Raw genomic sequence first — 27051 nt, 5'->3', positions numbered from 1 at the left:
TGAGATCATGTCTTCTTTGTGTCCCCCCAGACCTTTCACTATAGGTTCTCTGGAGACTCTCAGTGAATATTTTTTGAATGTTATTAAGTGAATTTGCATAAGGGGATTCTAGAGATAAAATCCCATCTCCTGAAATAGTACAAAGAATTCTGAATATGAAATTAGAGGGTCTTGTGTTTGTGTTAGTCACAAGTTCTCTAGGAAACTGACAATGGCAATTTAAGCACCATGGTCAAGCTGTCATTTGAGGGTTAATAATAATAACGTTTGTCCTTCATTTTTGAAGACCATGACATCAGGGAGGTGATGCCATGACAAGCACATGGATTAAATTTGAGTAAGAGGATGCTGTACTAAATCACCAGACTCACTTTCTCCTCCAGAGCCATCTGTGTATAGTGACTAGATATGAATCAAGATGACTGGAGATGGTCCTGGATGTGAGTCAATCAGGGTTAAGTGACTTGCCCAAGGTCACACAGTAGGAATCAAGTGTCTGAGGCCAGATTCAAATCCCCCCCTTCCTGACTCCAAGGTCAGTGCTTTATCCACTGTACCACCTAGCTGCCCCTGGGGATTAATTAGGTAGAGCCTGTAAAAACTCACCAAATCATGCAGAAACACTGCTGATCTTTTCATCACAAATTGGAAGATTTCATTATAGCACACTGCCCCTTGAGGGCTCCAGAGTTCATTGGTTAGGGCCACGCTTTGACGTTTCCAGGAAGACAACTTTTGGTTTAGGAAGCAAAAATGAAAGTAACATCTCAGATTGCTTTTAACAGTCGGGTGGGGAAGATCATTTCTACTTCTCCGGGAGGTGAGTCTTGGGAAAGAGGCTGGGGAAAAGCAGGAAAAATGGGAAGAGATTTGCTGGGTTAGAGGATTCAGGGGATGGAACACTGGAAGAAAAGGAGCAGGAAATTCTGAGCTTGGAATTGGGAGATGAATGGTGGGTCAGTTTCATGTTCATGTTTGGCTAATTTCTCTCTCTTTTAAGGGGGAGAAAAAGTGTTGTCAGCTTATTACTTCCTTAGTAATTTTCTTTCACCCTTTAATGAAGTAAATGATCCATGCAGCATTGATTTTTTGAAAAAAACATTCTCCATAATTACCTCTTTCCCTAATGATTACTTTCACTGCATTTGGACCCTAATACACATGATAAATATGCTTAGAATTTTGGACTAGAAAGATGTGAAATAAAATCCTAACCAAGGCATTTATAAACTATGTGACCTTAAGTCACTTAAACATCCCTGGCTTCAGTTTCCTCAACTGTAAAATAAAGAATTTGGATTTGATATTTTCTAAGGTCCCTTCCATGAAAGAGGCTACCCTGTTCAGCTCTATCACCAGAGCTTTCCTTGGTGCACAGGGGAGCTATGGAGTCAGCCTAAAGGTACCAGGAGAGCAGGACTGCAGTTTGCTCTGTGGGGCAACTTTGCTTAGTGCTTCTGGAACCAGAAGGCATTGGGGGAGAGAAGCTGGCTTCTCAGACTGAGTCTCATATGGTGTCTGAACTAAGTCTTGGGATCAAAACCCTAAATATTTTCTGTATATAGGAGGAAGGTGGTGGTGGTGGGGTTTAAGGGAGGACTGATTTATACAAACTAAACTCACTAGAGACTAATCACTTAATTAGAATTTCAATTAACTGATATCAAATAAGGGTTGCTCCTGGGATTGTCATCCCTGAGAATTTGTATTTATTAATTGCATAGCAAAGAACCCTTAGTTGAAATATTCGCTTTTCTTCCCCAATCTAGGACAATTCTCTTTTGTTTAGCTCAATTCACCTGCTAGGGCAGCTAGATGGTGTATTGAATAGAGCACTGACCTTGGAGTCATGAGGATTCCAGGAGGACCTGAGTTTGAATCTGGTCTCGGACACTTCATACTCTCTAGCTGTGTGACCTTGGACAAGTCACCTAACTCTGATTGCCTGACATCCAGGGTCATCTCTTGTCATCCTGATTCATATCTGGTCACTGGACCCAGATGGCTCTGGAGGAGAAAGTGAGACTGGTGACTCAGCACAGCCCCCCCCCCCCCCCAATGAAATCTGATTCACATGCTTTTCTTAGCATCACTGCCCCAGTGTCATGGTATTCTTTGGGAACAAAGGACAAGCATCTTCAATTCAAGTGCTATTTACAAATCTTTAATGAGTTCATTCTATGAGCAAGATGCTGTCTTAGACTTTATAGAAGAATATGGGGAAAGGAGACTGAGGCACAACTCCTCCAGGAGTTTAGAATATACTATAATACACAAATAACTCCAATTTAAGGTAAAAGAACAAGATTTTTGTGAGTTGCACAGTTAGCAACATGAGTTCAGAGAAGAGGAGATAATGCCTAATTAGGATATTCTGGAAAGGCTTCAAGGAGGAGGTGGTCCAAAGTCTTCTCTGACCATTTTGATTCTTATTGATCATACTGATCCTGAAATTCCTGTCATTTATAATCTGTGCCACATAATTTATAATCTGTGCCACACAATTGTTTATATATCTCATCTCCCTCAATAGATCATCAGCTTCTTGCAGACAGGGGACATTTCTCATATTTCATTTATATCTGCTGCTTGGTTAATCATAGCAAAAAAGAGAACATATATGCATAACAGGTGCTAAATAAAAATGTACTGATTAATTGTTCATATTTCTATAAATGTCAAAACAAATGCAAATGTATATTTTCCTTTGTCTCTTCCTATTCCCAGGCCTAGTTCCTTATCACTGTTCAAGGATGGGATCCAGCTCAAGTTCAGTGAGTATCACTTGCTTCAATTCCTCATACTTTGGTGACTATAAAGTATAGACTTCACAGAGGCATAGAATGCCTAGGTCAATAGAGTTAGACCAAAGACAATTTGTTGTTTTCCTTTTTCCTTTTAGTATCAAAATGTCCAAGATAGATGGAAGTTACCTTTTGAACTCCTATGGAGACAGTAGAGCAGTTTCATGTCAAGATCTCCCTCAGATTAGGGGAAAGTTACTTCCATGAAAGTAATCTAATCAATCCTATTTTATTTGGTAGGTAATCTTTTCTAAACCCCATATTTAATGATTTTGACCTCTAAGTAAATTATAAAGATAATATTGAATATGTTAAATTTAGTAAAGAACTCTGTCCTCAGTAGAATGAGGGAGAAAGAGGTTTACAGTAATTCTCTGATTCCCATTTTGTGCTTTTTTCTTTTAAGAACCTCTTTTCATGTTTTGTGACTCTTCCTGGATAAGCTAGGACTTCTCACTAAGGAACCCAACAAAATAGGAGGATCTTCCCCCCCCCACACACACAGTCTTTGTTATTTACACTTATCCACCATCTATTCCATATTCCCACCTCTCAACCAGGAGACCATTTGTTCAATTTATCAAATCTAAGACATTCATGACTGATAATAATACAATGAGATCTCTCTTTTTTTGAAAATCTTATTTGCATTTTAAGTTTTTCATTGCTTTAAACTAGAAAAATGACTTGGAAGTGGGAGATAACTTGGGACCTTGTTAATTTCTTTCTTTCTCCCTCCAAAAAATGAAATTGTACCATTAAGGCAACTACTAAGCTGGTCTGTATATATAAAAAAAGCAAAAAAACCAAACCCAAAACAAAATAGCACTATCTTACAAAATAATAAAGTCATTAAATTGTAAACTGTTAAAACTGGAAGGAATATCAGACATTATTTTATCCAACCCTTTCAGTAAATAGTTAAGGAATCTCAGACTCAGGGAACAGAAGCATGTGTGCAAATGATTATGGCATGAGGCTCTATAGGACAAATTGCAGGTGAGTAGTACAAAGTACCATATGAATGATACTATTAATCTTGCCACCACCCACCAATGTTCCATGTCTTTGTCCAGAAATTCTAAGATTTCTTTATTTCATCCTAATTATAGTCAAATGTCATTCCATCTTATCCCCTGCCTTGCAATTCCAAATTCTGTCCTTTATCCTCACTGTGACACCCCAATACTCATATTCTTTAGTTCTCTTCAAGGCTATCACTCCTACACTGAGTGTACTTTTCTCCCTTTCTTATCTAGATCCTTTGGTGAACCAGTTCAACTCTAAATTTTTAATAATAATAATAATAATAATATATGATAATAATGATAATAATAATGTTTGTTCTTCATTCTCAAAGAAGACCACAATATCAGGGAGATAATGCCATGACAAGCACGTGAATTAGATTTGAGTGAGGAGGTGCTGTGCTAAGACATCAGCCTCACTTTCTCTTCCAGAGCCATCTGGTACCAGTGGCCAGATATGAATCAGGATGACTGGAGATAGCCCTGGATGTGAGGCAATCAAGGTTAAGTGACTTGCCCATGGTCACACAACTAGTAAATGTCTCTGAGACTGTATTTGGACTCCTTTCCTCCTGACTGCTGTTAATGTATTTTTTTTTTTTGGGTAGGACTTTAAAATTAATTATATAAATTATATAAATATAATTATTATAATTAAATCTGTACATTTGGAAGATTAATCAAAGAGCTCTGTGCAGGATGGACTAGAGAGAAGAAGGATTGGTGATGAGAAGTCTAGGAAAGAAATTATTTGAATAGTCCAGGCAGAAGATAATGAGTCAAAAGTAATGAGGTTAATGAAAATGAAGGGATAGAGTTGAGAGTTAGTAGACTGAATTCTCTCCTGTCTTCTTTGCATTCAGTGACACCTGTTTGTTGCCTTGAGGGGCTCTGGAACTTTTAGGAAGAGAATGACACAAAACTAAGGAACAAAATGCTCCTTCCTTGACCAGCTCTGCAAATCTTCCCAAAGACTCTCAGGGCCAGGAAGTGGTTTGGTTATTTGTCTATGCCAAACAAGAGCAAATAAGTTTCTGAATTACAGTCTTAGAGGCTTTAGAGATTATCTCCTTTATTTTACAGATGAGGGAAGTGAGGTTCAGGTAGATAACATTTTTTTAAGAATAACATTTTTTTAATTAAAGATTTTATTTATTTTTGAGTTTTACAATTTTTCCCCTAATCTTACTTCCCTCCCCCCATCCCCACAGAAGGCAATTTGTCAGTCTTTACATTGTTTTCATGCTATACATTGATCCAAATTGAGTGTGATGAGAGAGAAATCATATCCTTAAGGAAGAAACATAAAGTATAAGAGATAGCAAGATCAGACAATAAGATATCAGTTTTTTTCCCCCTAAATTTAAGGTAATAGTCATTGGTCTTTGTTCAAACTCCGAAGTTGTTTCTCTGGATACAGATGGTATTCTCTATTGCAGAGAGCCCCAAATTGTCCCTGCCTGTTGTAGTGATGGAATGAGTGAGTCTATTCAAGACTGATCATCGCCCCTTTGTTGCTGTTAGGATGTACAGTGTTTTTCTGGTTCTGCTCATCTCGTTCAGCATCAGTTCATGCAAATCCCTCCAGGCTTCCCTGAATTCCCAACCTTCCTGGTTTCTAATAGAACAATAGTGTTCCATAATATACATATACCACAGTTTGTTAAGCCATTCCCCAATTGAAGGACATTTACCTGATTTCCAGTTCTTTGTCAGGCAGATAATATAACTTGCCCAAAGTCACACATTAAGTTAATGTCAGAGACAAAGAAAAAGCATCTTCTGCTCCTAAGTTCAATGCTTTTCACCCAATCTAATTCAAAATTGATTATTCCTTAAATTCTATGAATGAGGGGAAAGGGAGGGGCACAAGGGTTGCTGTTTTGCAGATAGAACTGGAGATTTGTTTTTATCTCTGCAACTGATTTGCTATGTGACCTTGAGCAAATTGGTCTTTGGACTTTTGTTTCCTTTTAGGCCAAATGGAAATAATAGTACTTTGGGAATCTTATGGGTTTCTTATTTGAATCAAATGAACAAATACATGGCAAGGCAGTCAAGAAGATGAGTGTTTAGATACATATAATAATTAACCTGATGCCTTCAATTTTGAATTCTGTGAAATGAGTTTCTCTTAAGTGAGGGATAATTGTCATTGGCTGGCAAATTTCCCCCATCTATATACTACTATACTTCCATAGCCCTAGTCACTCTGAATCTACCTGAGACTAGAAGGCTACTAAACATATTTTCTGTCTCTAACTTTTCTGTACTCTGGGCTTCAATTTTGACCTTACCACTAAGTTGTCTGCCCTTAGAAAATCCCTGAAGCACTATGGACCTCAGCGTTTTCCTTATAATGTTTTCACTTCTTTCAAAAAGTTTTTGTAAGGACTAAAATGAAATTGACATAAAGTGATATGAAATATTTGGAAAAAATCATTATTTAGATGTGAGAGTTTATACCTGGATCCCTTTTGAAAGATTTAGTGAAGTCTGATTCGTGGGTCCATAAACCTTAAAACTCACTTTACTCTTATCACCCAGGATAGTGACTGTTTAATTTGGCTTTACAGAATCATGTTAAAAGAAATACCTGGGTTTAGGATTTCTAGATAATTGTTTCTCAGAAGATGATAAAAATCAAGAGCCTTCTTACTGGTGTAATACAATAGGCAAACAAAGCATATATGATCACTATATGCCAATATCAATGAATAGAGGGTTGGCTGCGCATGCAAGAAACTCACCCTGTTGAAGGCTGAAGGAGATATGTTAGGGAGACAACACATTCTAAGGTAGCAAGATTATGTACTCTAAAAATGGCCTTGGTGGATAACATGTAATTGATATCTGATGTAGGAGGGAGAATTCCAAATCATTCCTAGGTGTAGTAGAAAAGTTCTCAAGGTCCCTTATTGATATCAGGCTTGGGTGAAGCTCAGGTTGGTGGAGTTTTTGTTTTTGTTTTTTTTTTTTTCATCAGGCCCACAACTGATCAAAGGGTCTATAGTTAAATTAAGGCAGTAGGAGAGTGAGTCAAGATCCTAGATGCAGGTTAAGTGTTCATCCCGTCAAATATTACAAAGCGTATCTGTCTAACATAGAGTTAACAATGGAAAAACCTTTCCAATATGTTTCTATGGACATTTAGTTTGAGTGACTCCACATTAGAGTTCTATCATTTGTCAAAACTTGATGTGGAATGCTAGTGGTGTGAATAACTTAGATTCATTCAAGAATGATGCAAAACACATGATGTTTATTATAAGGCAGGTGTAAATACTTAGAACCAGGGTTGGTGTTGGGCAATATAGAAGGGAGTTGTCTGGTTTCAGGGGTCCAAGAAGGTCTCACAAAGGCAGATAAAGGGTCTCCATGGGCAAAATCAGGTAGGCTCCTCCATCCAGTTACTGAGTCAGCTTTAGTGACTAAGCTGGTTGGTTTGCTCTAGCTAGGGCTAGCTAACCAGTGAATAAAATTATGTTTTTTTAAAAATACAATCTTTATAAAGGTGCAGCTATGTGTAAGGGGAGGGGTTGGAGCTTTATCTGGGGAACACACACAACAGGAGGAGCTCAGACAGTGCCGTCAGGCCACATAAACTTATCTATGTGAAACATGTCTAGTGGATTACGCATATGCTTCTTTATATTAAGAGAGAAATTATTTTGCTAAGGTGGGGGAGCACATGCCTTACAGTTGCATTCACATATTTTATGAGGCTTTAATTAAGTTGTGGAAACAGGTCACAAAGTGATATCCTCTGCTGTATCCATTTCTCTATTCTTCATTTCCATTGCAACTCTTTTTAAGAGGGGAGGGTCATAGTTTTCACACCTTATAATATGACATCAAACTAACATCAACAATAATATTAAATAGTAAAGTTTATAATTATCACAAGATCATTGCCAGAAACATCAATCTAGGAACAAAAGCAGATAATATTAGAGATAGGACCAGACTTAACACAGTTGTAAGGCAACGACTTTCCTCTGGGATCTGAGTAAAAATGTCCCCTGTCCCCAAAGTCTTGGCTTTACTGCTTACCATCATGTCTGAAATACACCACTGAAGCTTCATTCCTTTGACTAAAGCCATCACATCTCCAGGCTGTGGCTTTTAAAATACTTATGGCCCAGGAAGGAAAAACACAATAAGTTATTTCTGTCATTAATAGTTTATTAATTATGGGGGCGGCTAGGTGGTGCAGTAGATAGAGCACCAGCCTTGGAGTCAGGAGTATCTGAGTTCAAATCTGACCTCAGACACTTAATAATTACCTAGCCATGTGGCCTTGGGCAAGCCACTTAACCCCATTGCCTTGCAAAAACTAAAAAAAAAAAAATAGTTCATTTATTAGAATTAATTCATTTGTTAGAGATTAGTAAATCAGTCACCTACCTGAACAGTAAGGAGCACAACACATGGAAGAAGAAAAAAGATCTAGAACTTTCAGCCACAGAACTGGAAGACCTGGGCCATCAAGGTCAATCTGAGAATCCTGTACATTTATTACAGGGAGAATGAAGAAAGGAATAGAACTCATTAAAGAGGTATCAGAGAGCACTGAAGAGAAATGTTCTGACTTCATGGCTTAGACAGCAGTCTCTCCTAGCCAGAAAATTAAGGAGAGGAGCTGAAAAAGACTTGTCCTTTCTGGTTCTGGGCTAGGAGCAGTGGCCCAGGAAACCACAAACCAATGATTAAGCCAAAAGTTTCACCCAAAACAGCTTTATCTTCAGGAACAGTAAAAGGACCAGATTAACTTGGTGAATAAAAGATTGAGATAATCACTGGAAAAACACATATTTAGGGAGTGTATATAATATATGTTTACTGCTGTGTTAGACACTATAGAGACAGAAGACAAGGAGAAGATATTGTCCCTGTTTTAGGTCTAATTGGGGAGAAAATATGAACACATATGAAATCAGGACAAAATCCTTAAAGTACTATTTTTTGTACCAATACTCTTCTAGGTATGGGGAACACAAAAACAAAAATGCAACCTTCAAGAAACCTATCCTCTTAAAGGGGAGAAAAACTGTACTTATAGCAAGAGGCAGCTTCATGTGGTGGATGGGGCTCTGGACTCAGAGTCATGAAGATCTGGATTCAAATTCTACTTCAGAAACTTGCTGTGTGACCTTGCGTTAGTTTCAACCTGTAGGTCTCAGTTTCCTCAGATGTAAAACGAGGGGCTCAAACTCTGTGACTGCTAAGGCCTTTTTCTGCTCCAGATCCATGAGCCTAAGAAGAAAATACTAAATAAATAACAGATAGTTTTGGGGGAGGATCTCCAAAAAAGGCCTTATGAAATAGGTAACATTTCAGCGGTACAATGAAGAAACTAAGGGTTTCTAAGAGATGAAGGTGAAGACAGAGTACATTTCAGACAAGGGAGACAGCCTATAGTCCCTTGTGCTACAAACTGTGACTTTTGCTCCCCTCAAAAGTGAAAGTATTCAAGACAACTCTCAAGGAAATTTATTTCCCTTCAATTACCTTGCTTGTAATCAGGAAAAACTCTATAAGTTTGAGATGGAACTTCAGATATCATAATTAAATGACAATAAACATGTAGTAAACATTGAAACAAGACAGACATCCAATTAAAACTTGGTATTTTTCCCACTAACTCATCAAGTTACATTACTAGCTCACATTCATGTAGGGTTTTGGGTCTGCAAAGCAATTTACAGATTTTACCTCATTTTATTCTCACAATAACTCTGGGAAGTAGATGCTGCTATTTTTCCTCCAATTTGTAGTTGAGGAAACTGAGACAGACAGAGTTTAAGTGATTTACCCAGGATCACACAACTAGTAAACATCTGAGGTTAGTATTAATATCAAGCCTTCCTGAATTCATGACAATGCTTTTTATCAGATTTCCCTGACTTCAGGTCAAGCACTTAGTCTACTCTGCCACTCAACAGTCTTATTTATTGATTCCAATCTTTATTTTTTTTAAATTCCCAGACCATATGGAATATTTCTTTGTAACTCAACTCACATTGAATCAAAAATCAGATCTAGAGGATTACACAGATTTAAGGCTCTAACTAGGCATCCACAGTCTAGTCGTTACTAACAACTTCCTTTCTGTAGCTTTCTTCCCTCACTCTTCTTTCTTAACTAGATATTGGGGATTTCAACCAGGCAAATTTATCCCCACAGATCCCTGATGATGATGACTATAAGCCTGATAATTCCCTGAGGATTGTCCTGGTTGGAAAAACTGGAAATGGAAAAAGTGCTTCAGGAAATACCATCCTTGGGGAAAACAGATTTGTATCTAAAGTTACATCTGAATCAGTGACCAAGGCATGTACAAAGGTAATCCAGAAACGACCATATCAGGAAGATCTTGTGCTCATTGATACACCTGGGCTGTTTGACACAAAGGAAAGCCTGACAACCACTTGTAAAGAGATCAGTCGTTGTGTCATTCTCTCTTCCCCAGGGCCACATGCGGTCATTCTGGTTCTGCAGCTGGGACGCTATACAGATGAAGAACAGCAGTCGGTCTGCCGGATCAAGGCACTCTTTGGACCCTCTGTCACAAAGTATATGGTGGTCTTATTTACTAGGAAGGATGATCTGGGAGCTCAGACTCTGAAAGAGTTTTTGAAAGACTCTAATAAGAACCTCAAAGTGCTCCTTGATGAGTGTAAAGGGAGATGCTGTGCATTCAATAACAAAGCTAATGATACTGAAAAAGAAGTCCAAGTGAAAGAACTACTGGATATAATAGATAACATGAGGGAAGACAATAAGGGGACATATTTTTCAGATGACATATACAAGAATACTGAGGAAATACTGGAAAAAAGAAGACAGGACCTGAAGACAATATACCGCACATATTTGGAAAATGACATCCGTGAAGCAGAAGAAAAATATAATGAGATACCAAACCCCACAGATGAGGATAAAACCCAAAAAGAGTCTAAAATTGAAGAGCTAAAGTTAAAGTATGAAGAAAATATCAAAAAAATAAGGGAAGAGGCAGAGAAAGAGACAAGCATATTGACATCAGTGACTGAACAAATTACAAAGTTGATTTTGAATATTAAACATTGGTTTAAAGATGAATAAAACAATCCTACTTCCTAGGAATAAAAAAGCTTTGAAAAAATTGGACCAAATAGAAATAAAAACTAGAAAATATATGAAAATATCATCCACCAGTTTCTGGTCCTCCTCAGACTTCATATTTTTCTCCCATGCCCAGAGTCTTTGGTTCTCTTTTATTGACTTAAATGTTTACATCTATTTATGTTTTTTTTTTCAAAGCTTCCTTATTCCTGACTCTTCTTCAGGGTCTATCAATCCCAGAGTCTATGGAAGTCTTCCTTGTCTACAATTAATTCTATGTCTCTTTTGTACATTTTAAAATAATTTTTCTTTCTCTTAAATACCCAGACTCAGTTTTCATTTTCATCATATCTACTGCTTTGCCTCATGCATAATGTAAGCTCCTTGGAAGTAGGGATTGTTTCATTCTTTGCACTTGTAACATATCTATTATTTGTTATTTTTGTTTAGTCATTTTTATTGTATTCAGTTTTGTGGACCATGGAAGCAGACTCAACAACTTCCAATCTCTCTGTGTACTATTTTCCTTCCCTACTACTATTAATTACTATTAATGGGGAGGAGGGGGGGCTATGCTAAGTCACTTGCCTCATTTTCTCCTCTGTAGTCATCTCGGTCCAGTGAATCAGGATGACTGGAGGTGGCTCTGGATGTGAGGCACTCAGGGTTAAGTGACTTACAGAAGGTCACACAGCTAGTAAGTGTTAAATATCAGGCTGGATTTGAATTCCTGTCCTCCTGACTCTCAAGACCTGAGCTCTATCCACTGCACCACCTAGCTGCTAGACCAGGAATCAAATCTGGGCTGTGTCAGTAAAGAACAGAATCCTAACCACTAGACTACCAGAGAACTCCAATGTACTAATTCATTGTTGATAAAATGGTGAAGTAATCCAACAATTTTGGAGAGCAATCTGAAATTATGCCCAAAGAACTATTAAACAATCGATATAATTCAGCCTGGCAATATCATCAAAGATGATTAGGGAAAAAGGAAAAGAACCTATATTTTCTAGAGTATTCACCATAACTCTCTTTGTAATGACAAAGAACTAAAAATTGCAGGGATGCTTATCAATTGGGAAATGGCTGAACAAATTGTGGTATATGATTGTAAAGGAATGTTATAAGAAATGATGAACTCCATGATTTTAGGAAAAACCATGGAAAGACTTGCAGGAAATAATGAAGAACAAAATGAACAAAATACAGAGAATATTCTATGTAGCTCTTTTTGTGGTGGCTAAGAGTTAGAAATCAAGGGAATGCTCATTAATTGGGGAATGACTAAACAAGCTATAGTATATGATTGTAATGTAATATTCTTATGTTACAAGAAATGACAAGAAGGATATTTAAGACAAATCTGGAAAGATTTACGAGAACTGAGGCATCATGAAGAGAACAAGGACCAAGAGAACATTGTATACATGAACAACAATATTGTTTGATTTCTTGATTAATTTCAGATGCAATGATCCAAGACAATCCCAAAGAACTAATGTTGAAGTATATACTATTCTGCTGCTAGAGAAATGCATAAAAAAAGCATGCTATTTTTACTTTCTTTTAATTTTTTTCCTTTTATTCAAATCTTCTTATTCAAAATTACTAATTTGAAAATGTTTTACATATCCCTACATGTGTAATGTATCAATTGCTTATCATCCTAGGGAGGCAGGAGGGAGGGAGGGACAGAATTTGGAGCTCAAAACTTTAAATGCAGATGTTAAAAAAAAGAACAACTTTGAGCAAAAAAGTCATTTTGTCAAATATAAATTGACAAAATTATTATTATTGACAAATTACTTCTTAAAGACATTTAACTATAAAGATACTATCCACATCCAGAGAAGGAACTGATTAATAGAAGTATGTATGGAATAATTTTGCACATATATATGTATGTATATATATAGCTCCTATTTGTATCTGATGATAACCATCTCTAGTCCAAGGGTGGGGAAAAGAAAAAAGAAATTTATATAATTTTGTATATTTGAAGGGAATAGCAAGTTATACATACAAGATTTACAGTTTCATATGCAATAATCTTTTTTATTGTACCATGTTATGGAAATACTTGTTTTATTCAATAAATTTTTTTAAAAAGCTCCCAATGCCCTTAAAATCTTTCATTTACTTTTAAAGTTCATTTTCTGGAAAGCTTCTATTCTCTGTCCTTCACTTCTTTTTGTCTGTAAGTGGAAGTCCTTCCTTATTGTCTCACCAAAAAGGACTTTAATTTTGGCCTGCTCTGATCCTACCTGCAAGATTTTGGGCTAATCAATCTCTTTCCCATTTAGAGGTTCAGCTCCTTCTGTAAAAAGCAGAGGCTGTACTAGATAGCTGTAAGGTCCTTTCCAACTCTAATATTTGGGGTTTTCCTAACCATCCTTCACCTCCAAGGCAATAGCCCCTGGCCAGCCAGGGTTAAGAGGAAAATGGATGAGTTTCAAAGGGCAGGGTAACAAGATCCAGTCTTGCTGGCCTCAGCAGACAGGATGTGAGAAGTGAGCAGAAGTCAGCCAGATCTTTGTTCACTTTGGACCACCCTGATAGCTGCCTTGAAGCAATAGATGGGGACATTGAAGTCAGTCAACTCTCTTTTGAGGCTTATTCTGTCAGCCATTGATAGATTGTGGCCTATTCCCTGAAGGGCCTGGATCTTCATTCACAAATGACATAGACTGGGGTGGAGAAAGAGGAAGAAGGGCTGGAATATCCCAGAGTTTTGTACTGATGTAACTAGATGGACTTGAGTCACATTTATCATTTACTTTTCAGGCAAAAACTGATTATTCAGGAAAGTTTCCCATTTGACTGAGTCAACAGGGTCACTTTTACATGTAGGAAGAGTGGTGTTTTGTCAGAATCCATAAATTCAGGGGCTCTAGAAATTCTCTAGACCTACAAGTTCTCCATTTTGACTTATGCCAGAATTCCATTTAATATAGAGCAGTCTCCATTCAATTTTTCATAACATTACCTAATTGATATTCCTAACACAATGATCTGACAATGTCACATCTTTACTCAAACATCTTTAGTGACTCCTTATTACCTCTAACAAAGTCCTCTATTTTACAGGTGAGGAGACTCTGAGAGGTTAAACTACTTGCCTTGTGTCACATAGCTAATAAGTGCCCGCTCTAGGATTTGAACCTCCATCTCCCATCTGATAAGGTATTATGCATTAGTGGGTTAAACCATACTGGGTATTTTTATTTTAAAAGATGATAATTCTCACCTAAAAGAATGAATCAATTGTCTTTTCACTTTTAGGTATGAATTGAAAGAACAGAGGATCATAGAATTAGAAGGATTCTTAGAGATTATTTAGTCCAAGTTACAGATGAGGAAACCAAGACAGATAGAAAGATTTGATTTATTCAAGGTCCTGCAGGATTAGAGACTCCTAACTCCCATTTCATTGTACTTCTATTATGCATTAATGGAGCCTCAGTCCATGAAATATCCATAGTAATACTCAGTGATACTCACTTTCTATCCTGCCCTTGCTCTGTTCAGATCCATAATGCCAGAGTTTCCACTACTTATTTAAATTTGTTTCTGTGGCTTTTTCAGGTGAACATGAGAGGAAGAAAAGTGATGAAAGATGAAGAAAATCCCTATGGTAAGGAATGATTTTGAAAGGGCACAAATACCCACTTCCTGCTAGAGTTTTACATGCAAAAAATTTCTAGGTTGGGTACCATGCTCCTTCCCTTCTCTCCCCCCCCAAGATGTCAAAGCTAACAGTAAACCTACTCTTCTTAGAGGAAGAGGGCCTCCATTTAAGCATGTCCTCTTTTAGCTCAGATGTTTAAGAGATATCCAAGTTTGGTATAAATTTGAATAGGAACTAATATATCTATCTATCTATCTAGACAGATAGATATAGATTATACATATATAAAGAATATAAACCAAATAAACCAATATTAGCAGTAATTAGCAAGATTTGGTCTTTCAGGGTTTGCAAAATACTTCACCCACATTATCTTACTTGATACCCATGACAATCTTATAATATAGATGTGAGGACTTGATTCTGAAATCATTTAAGAGATTTGCCCAGGGTCATAGACCTGGTCCCTGGCAAAAGATTCAAGCTCTGGTCTTCCTGGCTCCAGAAAGAACTTTTTATTGACTGACAGTAAAGTCATGTTTAATGCAAATTCACAAAGAAGCTAACGAACAAGATACATTATCTATGGACTCAAAGAATAGAAGAGTTGGAGGGGACACCAGAGATACTTTAGGAGAGGTAAATTCGCTTGACAGATAAAAAAAAAACTAAAGCTCAGGAGAGGAGAAGGGATTCAGTATTTGAGATTATACAAGGTGTTAGTGGAAGAACTAGGTATAGAGCCCAGGACACAGCATTGTTGAAAGGAAAAAGCCTAGGAGGCAAGGGCAAAGATGGCTTTTTGGTTGAGGGAACTGAGGAGATAGAGGAGTTCATTCTGAGGGCCAGCTCTCACAATCAATAGTCTTTGGCTATTTTTTCCTTTTTTTTTTTTTTTTTTTTTTTGTTAAATGGAAATACTGATCCCATGGAGTATGCAGATCAACCTGAAAAGGTAAATTTTAGTTTTTAATAATAATGGTTGTTCCCTGCAGACTCAGGAGAGGAGAGGCAGCCCCTACAAGAGCCCAAACTGAGGCTAATCCTGGTGGGAAGAACAGGAGCTGGGAGAAGTGCAACAGGGAACAGTATCCTTGGAGAAAACAAATTTGTATCCAAGCTTGGAACAGTACCTGTGACCAAGGTCTGCAATAAAGGGAGTGGGAACTGGGGTAATGAAGAACTTGAAGTCATTGACACTCCTGATATCTTTAACCTTGAGGTATCTCCTGAAGGTCTACTTTCTCAAGAACTCCTTAAATGTTACGTCCTTTCCTCCCCGGGGCCTCATGCACTGATCCTGGTAACCCAGCTAGGTCGCTTCACTAAGCAGGATCAGGATGCTGTGAAGAAGTTGAAGGAGATCTTTGGAAATGAAGTCATGAAACACACAGTCATTGTCTTCACCCGCAAAGAAGATCTTGGAGAGGACTCCCTGAAGGAATACATCAAGTTGACAGATAATAAGGCCCTGAAAGAGATTGTTACACAGTGTGGGGATCAGGTTTGTGCCTTCAATAATAGGGCTACAGGGAGGGAACAGGAAAAGCAAGTGAAGGAATTAATGGATATAGTGAACAGTCTGGTACAGAAGAATAGGGGCATGCACTATACCAATGAGGTATACAGCTTAGTGGAAGAACTCCAATGGGCCAGCCCAGAGGAGAAGTTCAGAAAAATAGAGACAAAACTAGTTGAGTTTAAGGAAAAGAATAGGAGGTTCAAGATATCATGGTCAAGATTCTCTCTGAGATTGAGAGATTTGTATGAATCAAGAAAATTTCACCCAAAACTATGGCAAGTCAGCATCACCATCTTTGGCATCTTCTTTCTTTGGCTAGTGATTCCCAGAAGCTTTTATAGTGGCTGGTTGGGTTCCACTAGCCATGAATAGCTGCTGGTTTCTACCATCTTTATTAATCATTAGGGAAAACTGATCAAGAACAATGTCTTCTGAACTTGATCACCTCACAGCTATCTATCACCTTTCTGTAAGCCTATCTACAGCATAGCCTGAAAACCCTGGCTCTTGTCTCATCTCCTTCAAGAAATCTTCCCAGCTAATGCCAACTCTCATGGCAAAGGAAGATTAGTATGTTTAAAATATCAATCATTTGTAGTCAGACAATTTAGATTCAAAATCTAATTCTACCCCTGAATTTGGACACATCATTTAATTTCTATGAGTCTCAGTTTCCTCATCTATCAAATGCCCCCCCCCCCAGTCAGAATGATTTTTAAGGTCCTTCCTAGCTCTAAATCTATGAAATTTCTTCACTGACTTGCTTTTATACATGAATTTAACTAATGGAACTTTGTTTCCACAGGTATTTGATGCCTGGTTCCATAGGTATTTGATGTTGCTAATCCTCCATTAGACTCTGCAAGGTCAGGAATGATGCCTTTACCCACAAATACAGTTGTACACATTTGTACAGCCCTTATAGGTTTCCTCACAACTCTGTGAGGCAGGGAGTTTGAGTATATTATCCATATTTTTTGGATGAGGAAAAAGACTTAAAGAAGTCAATGGATTCCCAGTAACATAGCTACAATTTTTGGAGCCGGGTCTTCATACTGAAGATGGAGAGTGTTCTTTCTCCTTCCCTAAGCTGCTTCTCCTCTATTTTCCTACAGACACCAGAATAGGTTAAGAGACAGATGGTAAACACTGGTTGGATTTAACTGAAACCTATCATTTCTATAAAGGAATATTCTATATCATCTAAAATCTTTTGGCTGATCATTATTAAAAGGAATTGATGATTATGAAAACAAACCCAATGTATTTTATATTCTTTGAGAATGATCTATTGCATCTAGCAATAAGGATTCTTATTCCAATTCCCATTTTCACTAATGAATTGTGTCTCTAGAGTGAGCTTGGTTGTGTCTCTTCCTTGCAGAGATCGCCATAGTGATGGACTGAAAGAGTGTCTTTCTCTAATGTTATTCACTCAAGTCCCCTTTCTGATATATGCTCCCTACTACCAATTATTAGTTATAGTTATTATATCTCATATTATTGATGTCTTTTAGTGATTACCACTTCAAGTGTCATTTAACCAATTAATGGCCATTAGCTTTTATGAAAAAATATTTCCTCAGAAAATACAGGAATGACAGAAGGTACAAGGCCTTTCTTCCCAATAGCTGTGTCACACTTTTTCTATAACAACTATATTCTTGGGGAGATTGGGTCAAAGCCTCAAAGTCATTTTTTTGTGGGACAATGGGATTAAGTGACTTGCCCAAGGCCACACAGCTAATAAGCATTGTGTCTAAGGACAGATTTTAATTCATGGACTCTTGACTCTTGGACCAGTTCTCTATCCACTGAAGTACCTATCTGCCTCCCTCAAAGCTATTTCTAAAGAAACATTTTCCACCACTAACCTTACTTATGATCTGGAAGCCAATAGGTGAATCATGGTCACTCCCTCATTACTGCTTAAATCAATAGCTGTGCCAGTTAAGCATTTATCACTCAGGTTTCTGATCCCCATCAGTCTCAACTTTCTGCAAAATGTGGCTCCCAGATCTTTGGTGGCTCTCTTTCTCCCCTTTCAAAATTTAAAAGGTTGCAATCTACTCTATTTCTTCTGCCAAGAACAAGAAAGTACAAAGTGTGGGGGGCAATGGATAGAAGGCTGGTCCTGGAGTCAGGGGAATTGAATTCAAATCTGACCTCAGACACTTAAGGCTGTGTGACCTTGGGCAAATCACTGAACTCCATTGCCTTGCAAAAAAAAAAAGTACAAAGCAGCAAAGAATATGGGCCCCATGAGACCACTTGGGGAAGTAGGTAGCTGGTCCTATTGCTATGCCTTCTCCTGGGAGTAGCAGGAACATGCACTCAGCTTTGGGTCAGAGATGGGCTGCAGTCCAGAAGCTCATGGTAGTTGCTTCCTCAGCAGTCTTTTGTATACCTTCTCATATTCAACTTAGCAGCATATCAAAAATTTATCTCTTCATCATATAATAAATGGACCAGAAACAGAACACCTGAACATGCTCCAAAGTCATGGGAAATTAGCTCATGATGAGTCTGCTGGATAAATTCATGAAGACTGGACTTATATTGGCCCATCTCCTTCATAAAGCCTTCAATGACCTTTCATCTTTAGAAATGTGAATTGAAATTCATTTCCTTCCAAGTTCTATTGATAAACATGTTCCTTCTACATCTGTTCTCTATGTGCATTTGATTTTCCTACTGAGACTGTGTGTATCTATTGGAGAGATTGTCCCACATATATGGACAAAGTTATTTTTCATTGATACTTTGTTATAAGCCATTTTATTAAATACCTTTGCTTTGAACTAATTAGAATATCTACCTATTAAAAATAAACTCATGGTGCTGGATGTGGGGTCATTAGCTGTAATTTTAGGGTATAGACCCACTATGTGCCAGAAATATGAACTAGTCAGTTGCTATAAGTTGGCAGCTGCTACCATGCTTTGCATCAGATTTTATTGTTGTTAGCTTCAGGGCATCCAGGGACAAATAAATTCTCTGCTGATTACATGTGTTAGTAAAATTTACACACACATACACAGATATATGAATATACTATATAAAATATATGTCATAAGTAAGACTCATAAGCAGAATTCAGATATGTAAATGAGCAAGTCCCTTAATAAGGTGGTAAATAAGAGCTGCCTATTATAGAAGATGATTTTCCTTAGAGCATGACAATTATGCATTTGGTTTAGAAAATTTTGAATTAAAAAAACAAGTTAAAGAAATAGTCTCAGTTTTTGAGGAACTCAATGAAATTATTTAAAGATTCATTTTAATGATTTAAACAAAGTACTTTGTCAATAAAGTTTTGTTTCCTTTTTTAAAATTAAAAAACAATCACTACTAAAATCACTTTTTAATTCAATAAAAATATTTTAATTCAATGGAAGTGTTCATTTTATTTGAAGCCCCAAATCAGCTTCTCTTTGCCTAAGGTAGATCCAACATGCTGAGTAGGTATGTTAATTGTGGAAGGACAAAAACATTTGCAAAATGTTTTGTATGTGCATGTATACTTAAAACAGTGAACAAAAATTATATGTTTAAATGATTTCTGAGCAACATTGTACAAATAGCATCTCTTTTTTTTAAAATGCTTCAGTCAAATGATCAACCCTAACAACAGTCTTTGTTTCCTTTCATTTTTCTTCTTGCATTCTCTAGCAGCTCAACAAATAAGGCAAATACTTCATTAACCTGAGATGCAAGTCAAAGACTGCATCTCTAGATGCCGAAGTCACATCAGCAGAATTTCTCTCTCTCCTAGTCTCTCCAGGGCTGCTTCTCACATATACCCAGGTTTTAGGGATCTCCATTTCCATCTGATGGCAGAGACTTAGGAAGCTATGTTAGACTGTTGGGGAAGGTTCATAGTGAAAAATAATTCCTGGTTCTCAAGGCCTTGAAGGATGTATAGCCCAGCACAGCCAGGGGAAACTGTTGATGTGGGGGATGGGGATGAGCACAGAACCAGCTCCTCCAACTCCTTCCATTTTTGAAAGACCCAAAGGGAATATAAATCAATCCAAGAAAATAAACTAGCTAGTCTTCCCAGGATGATGGTTCTAAAAATTGAGTGAAATTTTTCTTCTTTTCTCTAAGAGGCTGGGTGTGGGGGTCTTCACCACATACTTATTTCCATCTCTGTAGTCAAATGTATTTGAATAAAGTTTCTCTATCTCAGGGATTTAATAAGATCTGTGTTGATCCCCAGCTGAAACTGGTTTTAAGGAGTCTGGTTGTTAAATTTTAGGAATGAGCATTTATCCTCTGAAAATCAACAAATACCACATATTAAGCCTTGATTTATTATCCTGTTGATTATCTAGATTTTAAAAAAGTTATGAAAAAATGTTAATAAGGCAGAATAAAATTAAAAATGTGTCCTATCTTTCCATCCCCCCCCCCCCCAGCAGTTTGTTAAATATTTGTCAATACTGCACTGGTAAACCCATTCTCTGGTCTCTGCCTATGCTCATCTCTCTCTCTCTGGATGACTGATCTTCCAACTATTAGACTGTTTCCTTTTAAACTCACAAGTCCAAATATCCAAGAACTATCAATAATGGTCCTGACTCAATCAGTCATTCTCCCTTTTTCAATGCCATGTCTCAGTTACTTATATATAGAGTTGTGTCAAAGGGTCAATAAAATGGTTGGACAGTAATTCTATTAATAGCCTATTTTGATAAACCTAAATACTGCAAATAATCTTAATTTTCTTTGTGGTAGACCCATATTACATATCTTAAACTATGCTTTTCTATCTTTCCCACCAGGAATAATTGAAACATGTATCATTCATACCTCTCCCCTTATTGTAAAATATCACAAAGGGATGAGTCCTTAACATTTTTTTTATCCTGAGTACCAAAGTCTCCCCCTCCTCCTGCCCCTCATCAATCCATTGAGAAGGTAAACGGTATGATACATGTGAAGTCATGTAAAACATATCTTTAAAAATAATGCTTACTGACATTTTTTAACACTCAATTTTAAATTTTGAATTGCAAGTGATAGTTTCATCTTGAAATACTGATAAATCCCCAAGTCCACTTTTTCCTGTGAGTAGAACAAGGAATACTATGACCTCAGGGAAAGAGCATAATTGTTTCTTTTCTTTTCATCATCCTTAAGGCACATAAAAACATCTCATGCGAGGTTGAAACCTTTAAGTTATTCAGCTCTTATTACAAGTTCTAAGAGTGGAATATAATACTTTTTGATTTGTTTATAGCCTGTTGGGAAATATCAGTAAGGACTGGGGTGAAGCATTACTCTTTCAGCTAACTGTTTAGGGACTATATCTTTGATAGATATAAGGATTCTGTTCAAAACAGTTACTAACAACGTCTACAAGGACCTGTAATGAAGCATCTCATCCACCTCCTAACAGTGAGAAGATATTCTCACAGTGAGTAAAAAAAAATACAGTTTTGGATATGGTCATACAAAGTTTGCTTTTCTTGACTCTAGTTGTTTCAGGATTTGACCTCCCATTTTTTAGTTGGGGTAAAGGGTTAAAAGGGGAGGGGATAACAAAAGTGATGCAAAAAGAAAAAGAAAGTGGACCACTGAAATAATTTTAAAAACTCACAGAGAACTTCAAACAGAATTTCAAAGTTTTGAAAGTACTTGAATTTATTATATGCTTAAAAATCCCTAATAAAGAATACAAAACATATATATATATTTATATGAAATAGAATTTTTTGGTTTCACGTACAATTTTTTTGTGTTCTATTTTGTATAAAATATACCTTTTTTAAGTTTTATGAAATTAAAAATTATATATGTATATATGAATGTATCTATTTTCTTCACAAGATAAAAATTATAACAATTTCATTTTAAAAAGAGAGAGAGACAATTTCTACTCATGTCCTCTTCACATTGCTCTCCAGATGTGACAGGAAACTTATAATTTTATTTTTTTCCAATTACATGTAAAGATAGCTTCCAACATTTATTTTTGTAGTATTTTGAATTACAAATTTTTCTCCCCATCCCCCAAACAGATATAATTTATATAAGCACAATCAAGTTAAACATTTCTTTATTAGCCATGTGAAAAAAGAATCAGAACAAAAGGGAAAAAACAAAGAAAAAGAAAAAACAAACAAAAGTAAAAAATTTTATGATTTGAGCCTGCATTCAAAATCCATATTTCTTTCTCTGGATGTGGATGGCATTTTCCCTCACAAAAATTTTGTAATTATCTCAAATCCTTTAATCAAGAAGAGTTAATTAAGTCTTTTGTAGTTGATCAGTGCACAATATTACATGTGTACAGTGTTCCAGTTCTACTCACTTCCCTGAGCATCAGTTCATGTAAGTCCAACTTTTTCTGAAATCTACCTACTCATCATTTCTTATAGAACAATAGTATTCCATTATCTTCATATACTAGAACTTGTTCAGTCATTCCTAATTGAGCATTCCCTTCATTTTCAATTCTTTTGCCACCACATAAAGAGTTGTTATAAATATTTTTGTAATGTGGATCCTTTCCTCTTTTTAATGATCTATATAGTAGTGGTAGTGCTGGATCAAAGTGTATGCACAGTTTGATATTTGTGTGAGCATAGTTTCAAATTGCTCTCCAAAAGGGTTGGATCAGTTTACAACTTCACCAAAAGTGCATTAGTGTTCCAGTTTTTCCACATCTTCTCCAACATTTATCATTTTCCTTTTCTATCACATTAGCCAATTTCATAGGTTTGAGCTGGTATCTCAGAGTTACTTTAATTTGCATTTTTCTAATCAATATTTTACAGCATTTTATAAGAACTTAGATTGCTTTAATTTCTTCATCAAAAAGTACCTGTTCATATTCTTTGACTATTAATCAATTGGGGAATTACTTGATTTTTATAAATTTGACTCAGCTCTCTCTATATATTTTGGAAATGAGTCCTTTATCAGAAACACAGGCTGTAAACATTGTTTCTCAGATTTCTGCCTTCTTTCTAATTTTCCTTACCTTGGGTTTTGTTTGTGTAAACCTTTTTAATTTAATGTAATCAAAGTTATCCATTGTGCTTTGTTTTTTTGTTTGGCCATATATTCCTCCCTTCTCCATAGACCTGAAAGATAAAACCATTCCCCGTTCTTTTAATTTGCTTACAATATCACCCTTTATGGCTAAATCATGTACCCATTTCAACCTTATGTTAGTATAGGGTATGAGATATTCCCTTTCCCAGATGTTGACTCTTTTTTCATAATTCCCCTACATTAATTTCATTTCTTTTCCCAATTTTTCTTCTACTTTCTTATTTGATTTTTAAAATTCTTTTTGGGCTTTTCCAAGAGAACTTTTTACTTGAAACCAATTTATATTCCTCTTTGAGACTTCACATGTAGGCATTCTTCCATTGCTCATCTATTCAGATTTTGTTTCCTGCAGTTAGGGGTCTGGTTACTGACTTTCTGTTGCTGGGACCTCAGATGCTTGTGACTTGCCTGTTTGTTGTACCAGGGTTTTGAGGCTGCCATTTTGCCTTCTGTGCTGGGATTGCAGGCTTTGCAACTAGCTTACTGAACCACTGGTCTGTTGAGCCAGAACCAAGGGACTTCACTTGCTGATCTGTGTTGCAGCTAAGAGCCTCCTGCCTCTGCTGGGTTGTGTTCCCTTTTCATCCAAATGAAACAGACTTTTGCTGAAGTCTTAAGTTATTGTGAACTGGAAAATTGTTTCCTGCTCACTTTTTGTTGATTCTATCACTTTAGAATTCTTTTAGAGGCTTGATCTAATATTGTTTTCAAGGGAAACTGGGGAGAGCTCAGGATCCTTCCTGGCTTCTCTCCATTATCTTCTATATAGGTTCTAACTTACCTCTGTATATACATATACATACATACATACATATATATATATATATATATATATATATATATATATATATATATATATATATATAAAACAAATTATATTTTGACCACACAATTAGCCTCTTTAGGTCTAAGGAAGGGATTGGATTACATTATTATTTTTTAAAATCTTTTGTCTTTTTGGATTAGGTAACTTGTTCAAGGTTACACACACAGCTAGTAAATTTCAAATGTCTGAGGTCAAATTTGAACTCAGGTTCTAACTCTAGAACTGGTGCTCTATCCATTGCACCACCTAGTTGCCCTGGATAAAATTATTTCTAACATCCCTTTCTACCTGTGAGTTCTTTGATCCTGCTTTACCAACAGGGTTGAAGAAAGAATAAGATAAGGTTATGGGTGGGAAAGTTCACTGAAAAGTATAATAGCCTGACACATGTCACAGAATGGGTTTGTCTATTGTTTACTTGCCATCAAGGATACCATGGCTAGTGACACCTGCCTGAGTTTCCTTGTACTTTGATTCTTAGCTCTGGGTTCTTTCCTCTATCACAGGGGCTGGGTCCAGTCAACTGGGGATGAGCCATGTTCGGTAAAAGGGAGGGTAAAGGATTATTGGGGTTATCTACAGTGAGTCTTTACCAGAAAATACTCCAAATTGAATGATTATTCACCCAAGGGGTCTCTGACTCTTTCTTCAGCACTGATTCTTGATCCTGCTCATATTTCCTTTGACAGGTCATCAGACTTCCTAGGACTGAGCAAGTCTGATCTGACTCCTCTGATGTCATTTTCTCCTTACAGAAAGCACCCTTAGAACTCTGTTCCTGGTCTATTGGCTCTTCTCCCAGTTCCTCATTTACCTGTTGAATATTTTTTTGGATATAATGATATACGTCATTTGAGTAGTATTGGGCCTTAGTTTCCCAGAAAAGTCTTTCTATCACATCTAGCAATTCCTTTAGTTGGGCCTCCTGTCCTTCCCCTTCAATTTTGTTGTTGAAACCACAGTGATATCTTCTACACACCACATCTAGCCATAACAAGCTTTTGTTCTCTGTTTCTTTTAAGTATTTATTCAGGGATTCCTCCTCTAGGTCTTCTTTCCTAGTGAAGACAAGGACGGTGTGGAATAGGATTTTTGTTCCAAATATCGTTTGGATGCGCCTGAGAGCTTCCTTGTCCTCATTAGTGTAACGACCCAACTGAATCACCAGGAGCAGTACATGAGGCCCTGGGGAAGAGAGGGCCAAACAGCGACAGATCTCCAGATTCTGCAGATCTTCATTTGTTTGGGTATTGGAGGAGAGGATATCTGGGGTGTCAATGACCACAAGTGTCCTTCCATTCCATTCCCTGGTCTCTCTTTGGCATCTTTTAGTCACTGGCCTGGGACTGAGCTTAGATGTAAAGGCTTTCCTGCCAAGGATGCTATTTCCAGTTGCACTCTTCCCACTTCCTGTCTTCCCTACCAGGATGAGCCTTAGCTCTTTTGGCCACATTGAATCTAGAAAGCACCAACATGAAAATGAAACAGTCAGAAAAATGAAGGATGAAAATATTCCTTTCCTCTGTTGCTTTTAGCCAACTCATTTTGGGAAATAAAATCCCAGCAGTTGTCATTGTGGGGTCCCTATTGGTGAAAGTCATAATAATGTGGACCCTTTAAGTAGTGAAAGCACAATATGGATTTCCTAGCAAATCTTTAACAGTGAAGGTCATGAATAATGTAAGTTTCTTAGCAAAAGTTTCTATCAGTGAAAGCTATTATCAATCATCATCATCTTCATCTTTATCATGGCATCCCTATCCATGAATGCTATGAATAATATAAACCAAGATTAATGTAAGTCAAAAGAAAACATACAGACCAGAGCATTACTGGAATGTGACTGAATATACCCATTCTATAACTTTGCAATCAGGATTTTAGCCAAAACAGCAGTGATTTGGCACCCAGGTGTTTGGGACTGGAGGCCAGTGATGAACTGAGGAAACCCCAAAATATCAGCCTAGCTCTATAGCACCTCTTTAATTTGGGGTTTTTTGGTGGAGAATTCAATATCTTGTTTGTGAATATCCTACTTTGATTATTAAACTACTTATCTAATCATTATGGAGCTCTTCAGCCTCTTTCTTCAGAATCAGACTGAATTTCTTATTTGGGGGGGCAGGTTTGAATATCTCACTGCTTTATAGTTGAATCATGAGAAGGAAGTAAATATTTCACTCCTACACTAATCCATCTTCATCTTACATAGAATCAAGCATTGCACAAAGAGAGGGAGTGTGTGAAGGTGTGTGTATGTGTGTGTTTTCATGTGTATATATATATATATGTATATGTCTGTGTGTGTGTGTGTGTGTGTATGTGTGTGTTGCTGACTGAAAAGTTGCTTCTTTGATAAGAAAGCAAAGATCTTATTCACTTCCTCCTTTCTGGAGTCAGATGCTCTCATATAAATCCTGGCTGCCTAGATTTTTACAAGAAAAAAGCCAGAACAAAAATAAATGTGGCAAAACCACTTAACCTTCTCTACATAATGCCTCTGATTCCTGATCTTTCATATCCTCTCCCTGATTTTTCACGTACTTTGTATTATGTTCCATCTCATTTTGGCCAAACTCTCTTCCCTTTCCTGCCTCTCTCTCTCTCCCCATCCTTTGTTCCACCCCATCCTTCACATTCCTCATATTTTACTGATATTTCTAATATTGAGGTGCATTAATACTGCATTAATACTCCCCAATTCAATTGAATCATGAATTTCATTATCAGCAACTGTCCCCCTTTAATACTGAGAAGAACTCTTCTCACAATAACATTATTATGTAGATAAAGCAAACATTAGTGCCTTCATTTTACAGGTGGGGAAATTAAAGCACAAAACTCTTAAGTGATTTTGCTTAGAATCATATAGCTAGTGAGTATCAGAACAAAACCCTGATAACTGTCTGTCTATAATATCAATACTTTCCCCACAATATCATGCTGCCTCTTTTCTCTTTCTGTTCCCTTTTTCTTCTCCTCCCCTTCTATTTCAAGTGATCTCAAGTGTTTGGGGAGGAATGCAAATTAAAAGTAGATTTGCCTCCTAAAAAGCCCAAGTGAGTTTG

General features: G+C 36.9%; 3 protein-coding genes and 1 long non-coding RNA gene across 6 annotated transcripts in view; 2 read left to right on the top strand and 2 right to left on the bottom strand.

Annotated features, from left to right (window-relative positions):
* The window catches only part of LOC141492765 (uncharacterized), a 28454-nt gene extending 9030 nt beyond the window's left edge, over positions 1 to 19424 (bottom strand). Inside the window, exons 1-2 of the long non-coding RNA XR_012470046.1 lie at positions 8240 to 19424; positions 607 to 839 (exon numbers count right to left, since the gene is read on the bottom strand). This is a non-coding gene — a long non-coding RNA (uncharacterized LOC141492765). The remainder of the gene's footprint in view (positions 1 to 606; positions 840 to 8239) is intronic.
* On the top strand, positions 711 to 14023 carry GIMAP7 (GTPase, IMAP family member 7). Its single transcript, XM_074193400.1, has 3 exons — positions 711 to 820; positions 2728 to 2774; positions 10019 to 14023. Exons 1-3 carry the CDS (start codon positions 754 to 756, stop codon positions 10937 to 10939), a joined length of 1035 nt encoding a protein of 344 aa, XP_074049501.1. The 5' UTR covers positions 711 to 753; the 3' UTR covers positions 10940 to 14023.
* Positions 783 to 24015, top strand: LOC141492747 (GTPase IMAP family member 1-like). 2 transcript variants are annotated; one of them, XM_074193402.1, is made up of 5 exons: positions 783 to 820; positions 2728 to 2774; positions 14030 to 14125; positions 14528 to 14576; positions 15566 to 24015. In XM_074193402.1, the coding sequence occupies exons 4-5, from the start codon at positions 14534 to 14536 to the stop codon at positions 16462 to 16464; spliced, it is 942 nt and encodes a 313-aa protein (XP_074049503.1). In that variant the 5' UTR covers positions 783 to 820; positions 2728 to 2774; positions 14030 to 14125; positions 14528 to 14533; the 3' UTR covers positions 16465 to 24015. The 2 variants fall into 2 exon arrangements, with proteins under 2 accessions (XP_074049503.1, XP_074049502.1); XM_074193401.1 differs by lacking the exons at positions 783 to 820; positions 14030 to 14125 and having other exon boundaries at positions 2734 to 2774.
* The window catches only part of GIMAP6 (GTPase, IMAP family member 6), a 13033-nt gene continuing 8359 nt past the window's right edge, over positions 22378 to 27051 (bottom strand). For both annotated transcript variants that reach the window (XM_074193404.1, XM_074193405.1), the window contains one exon: positions 22378 to 25441. In XM_074193404.1, the coding sequence (XP_074049505.1) occupies positions 24573 to 25441 (869 nt within the window). In that variant the 3' untranslated portion in view covers positions 22378 to 24572. The remainder of the gene's footprint in view (positions 25442 to 27051) is intronic.

The sequence above is a fragment of the Macrotis lagotis genome, chromosome 7 (assembly GCF_037893015.1).
Source record: "Macrotis lagotis isolate mMagLag1 chromosome 7, bilby.v1.9.chrom.fasta, whole genome shotgun sequence".
Taxonomy (NCBI): domain Eukaryota; kingdom Metazoa; phylum Chordata; class Mammalia; order Peramelemorphia; family Peramelidae; genus Macrotis; species Macrotis lagotis.
This window is presented reverse-complemented; position numbering and strand designations above follow the sequence as displayed.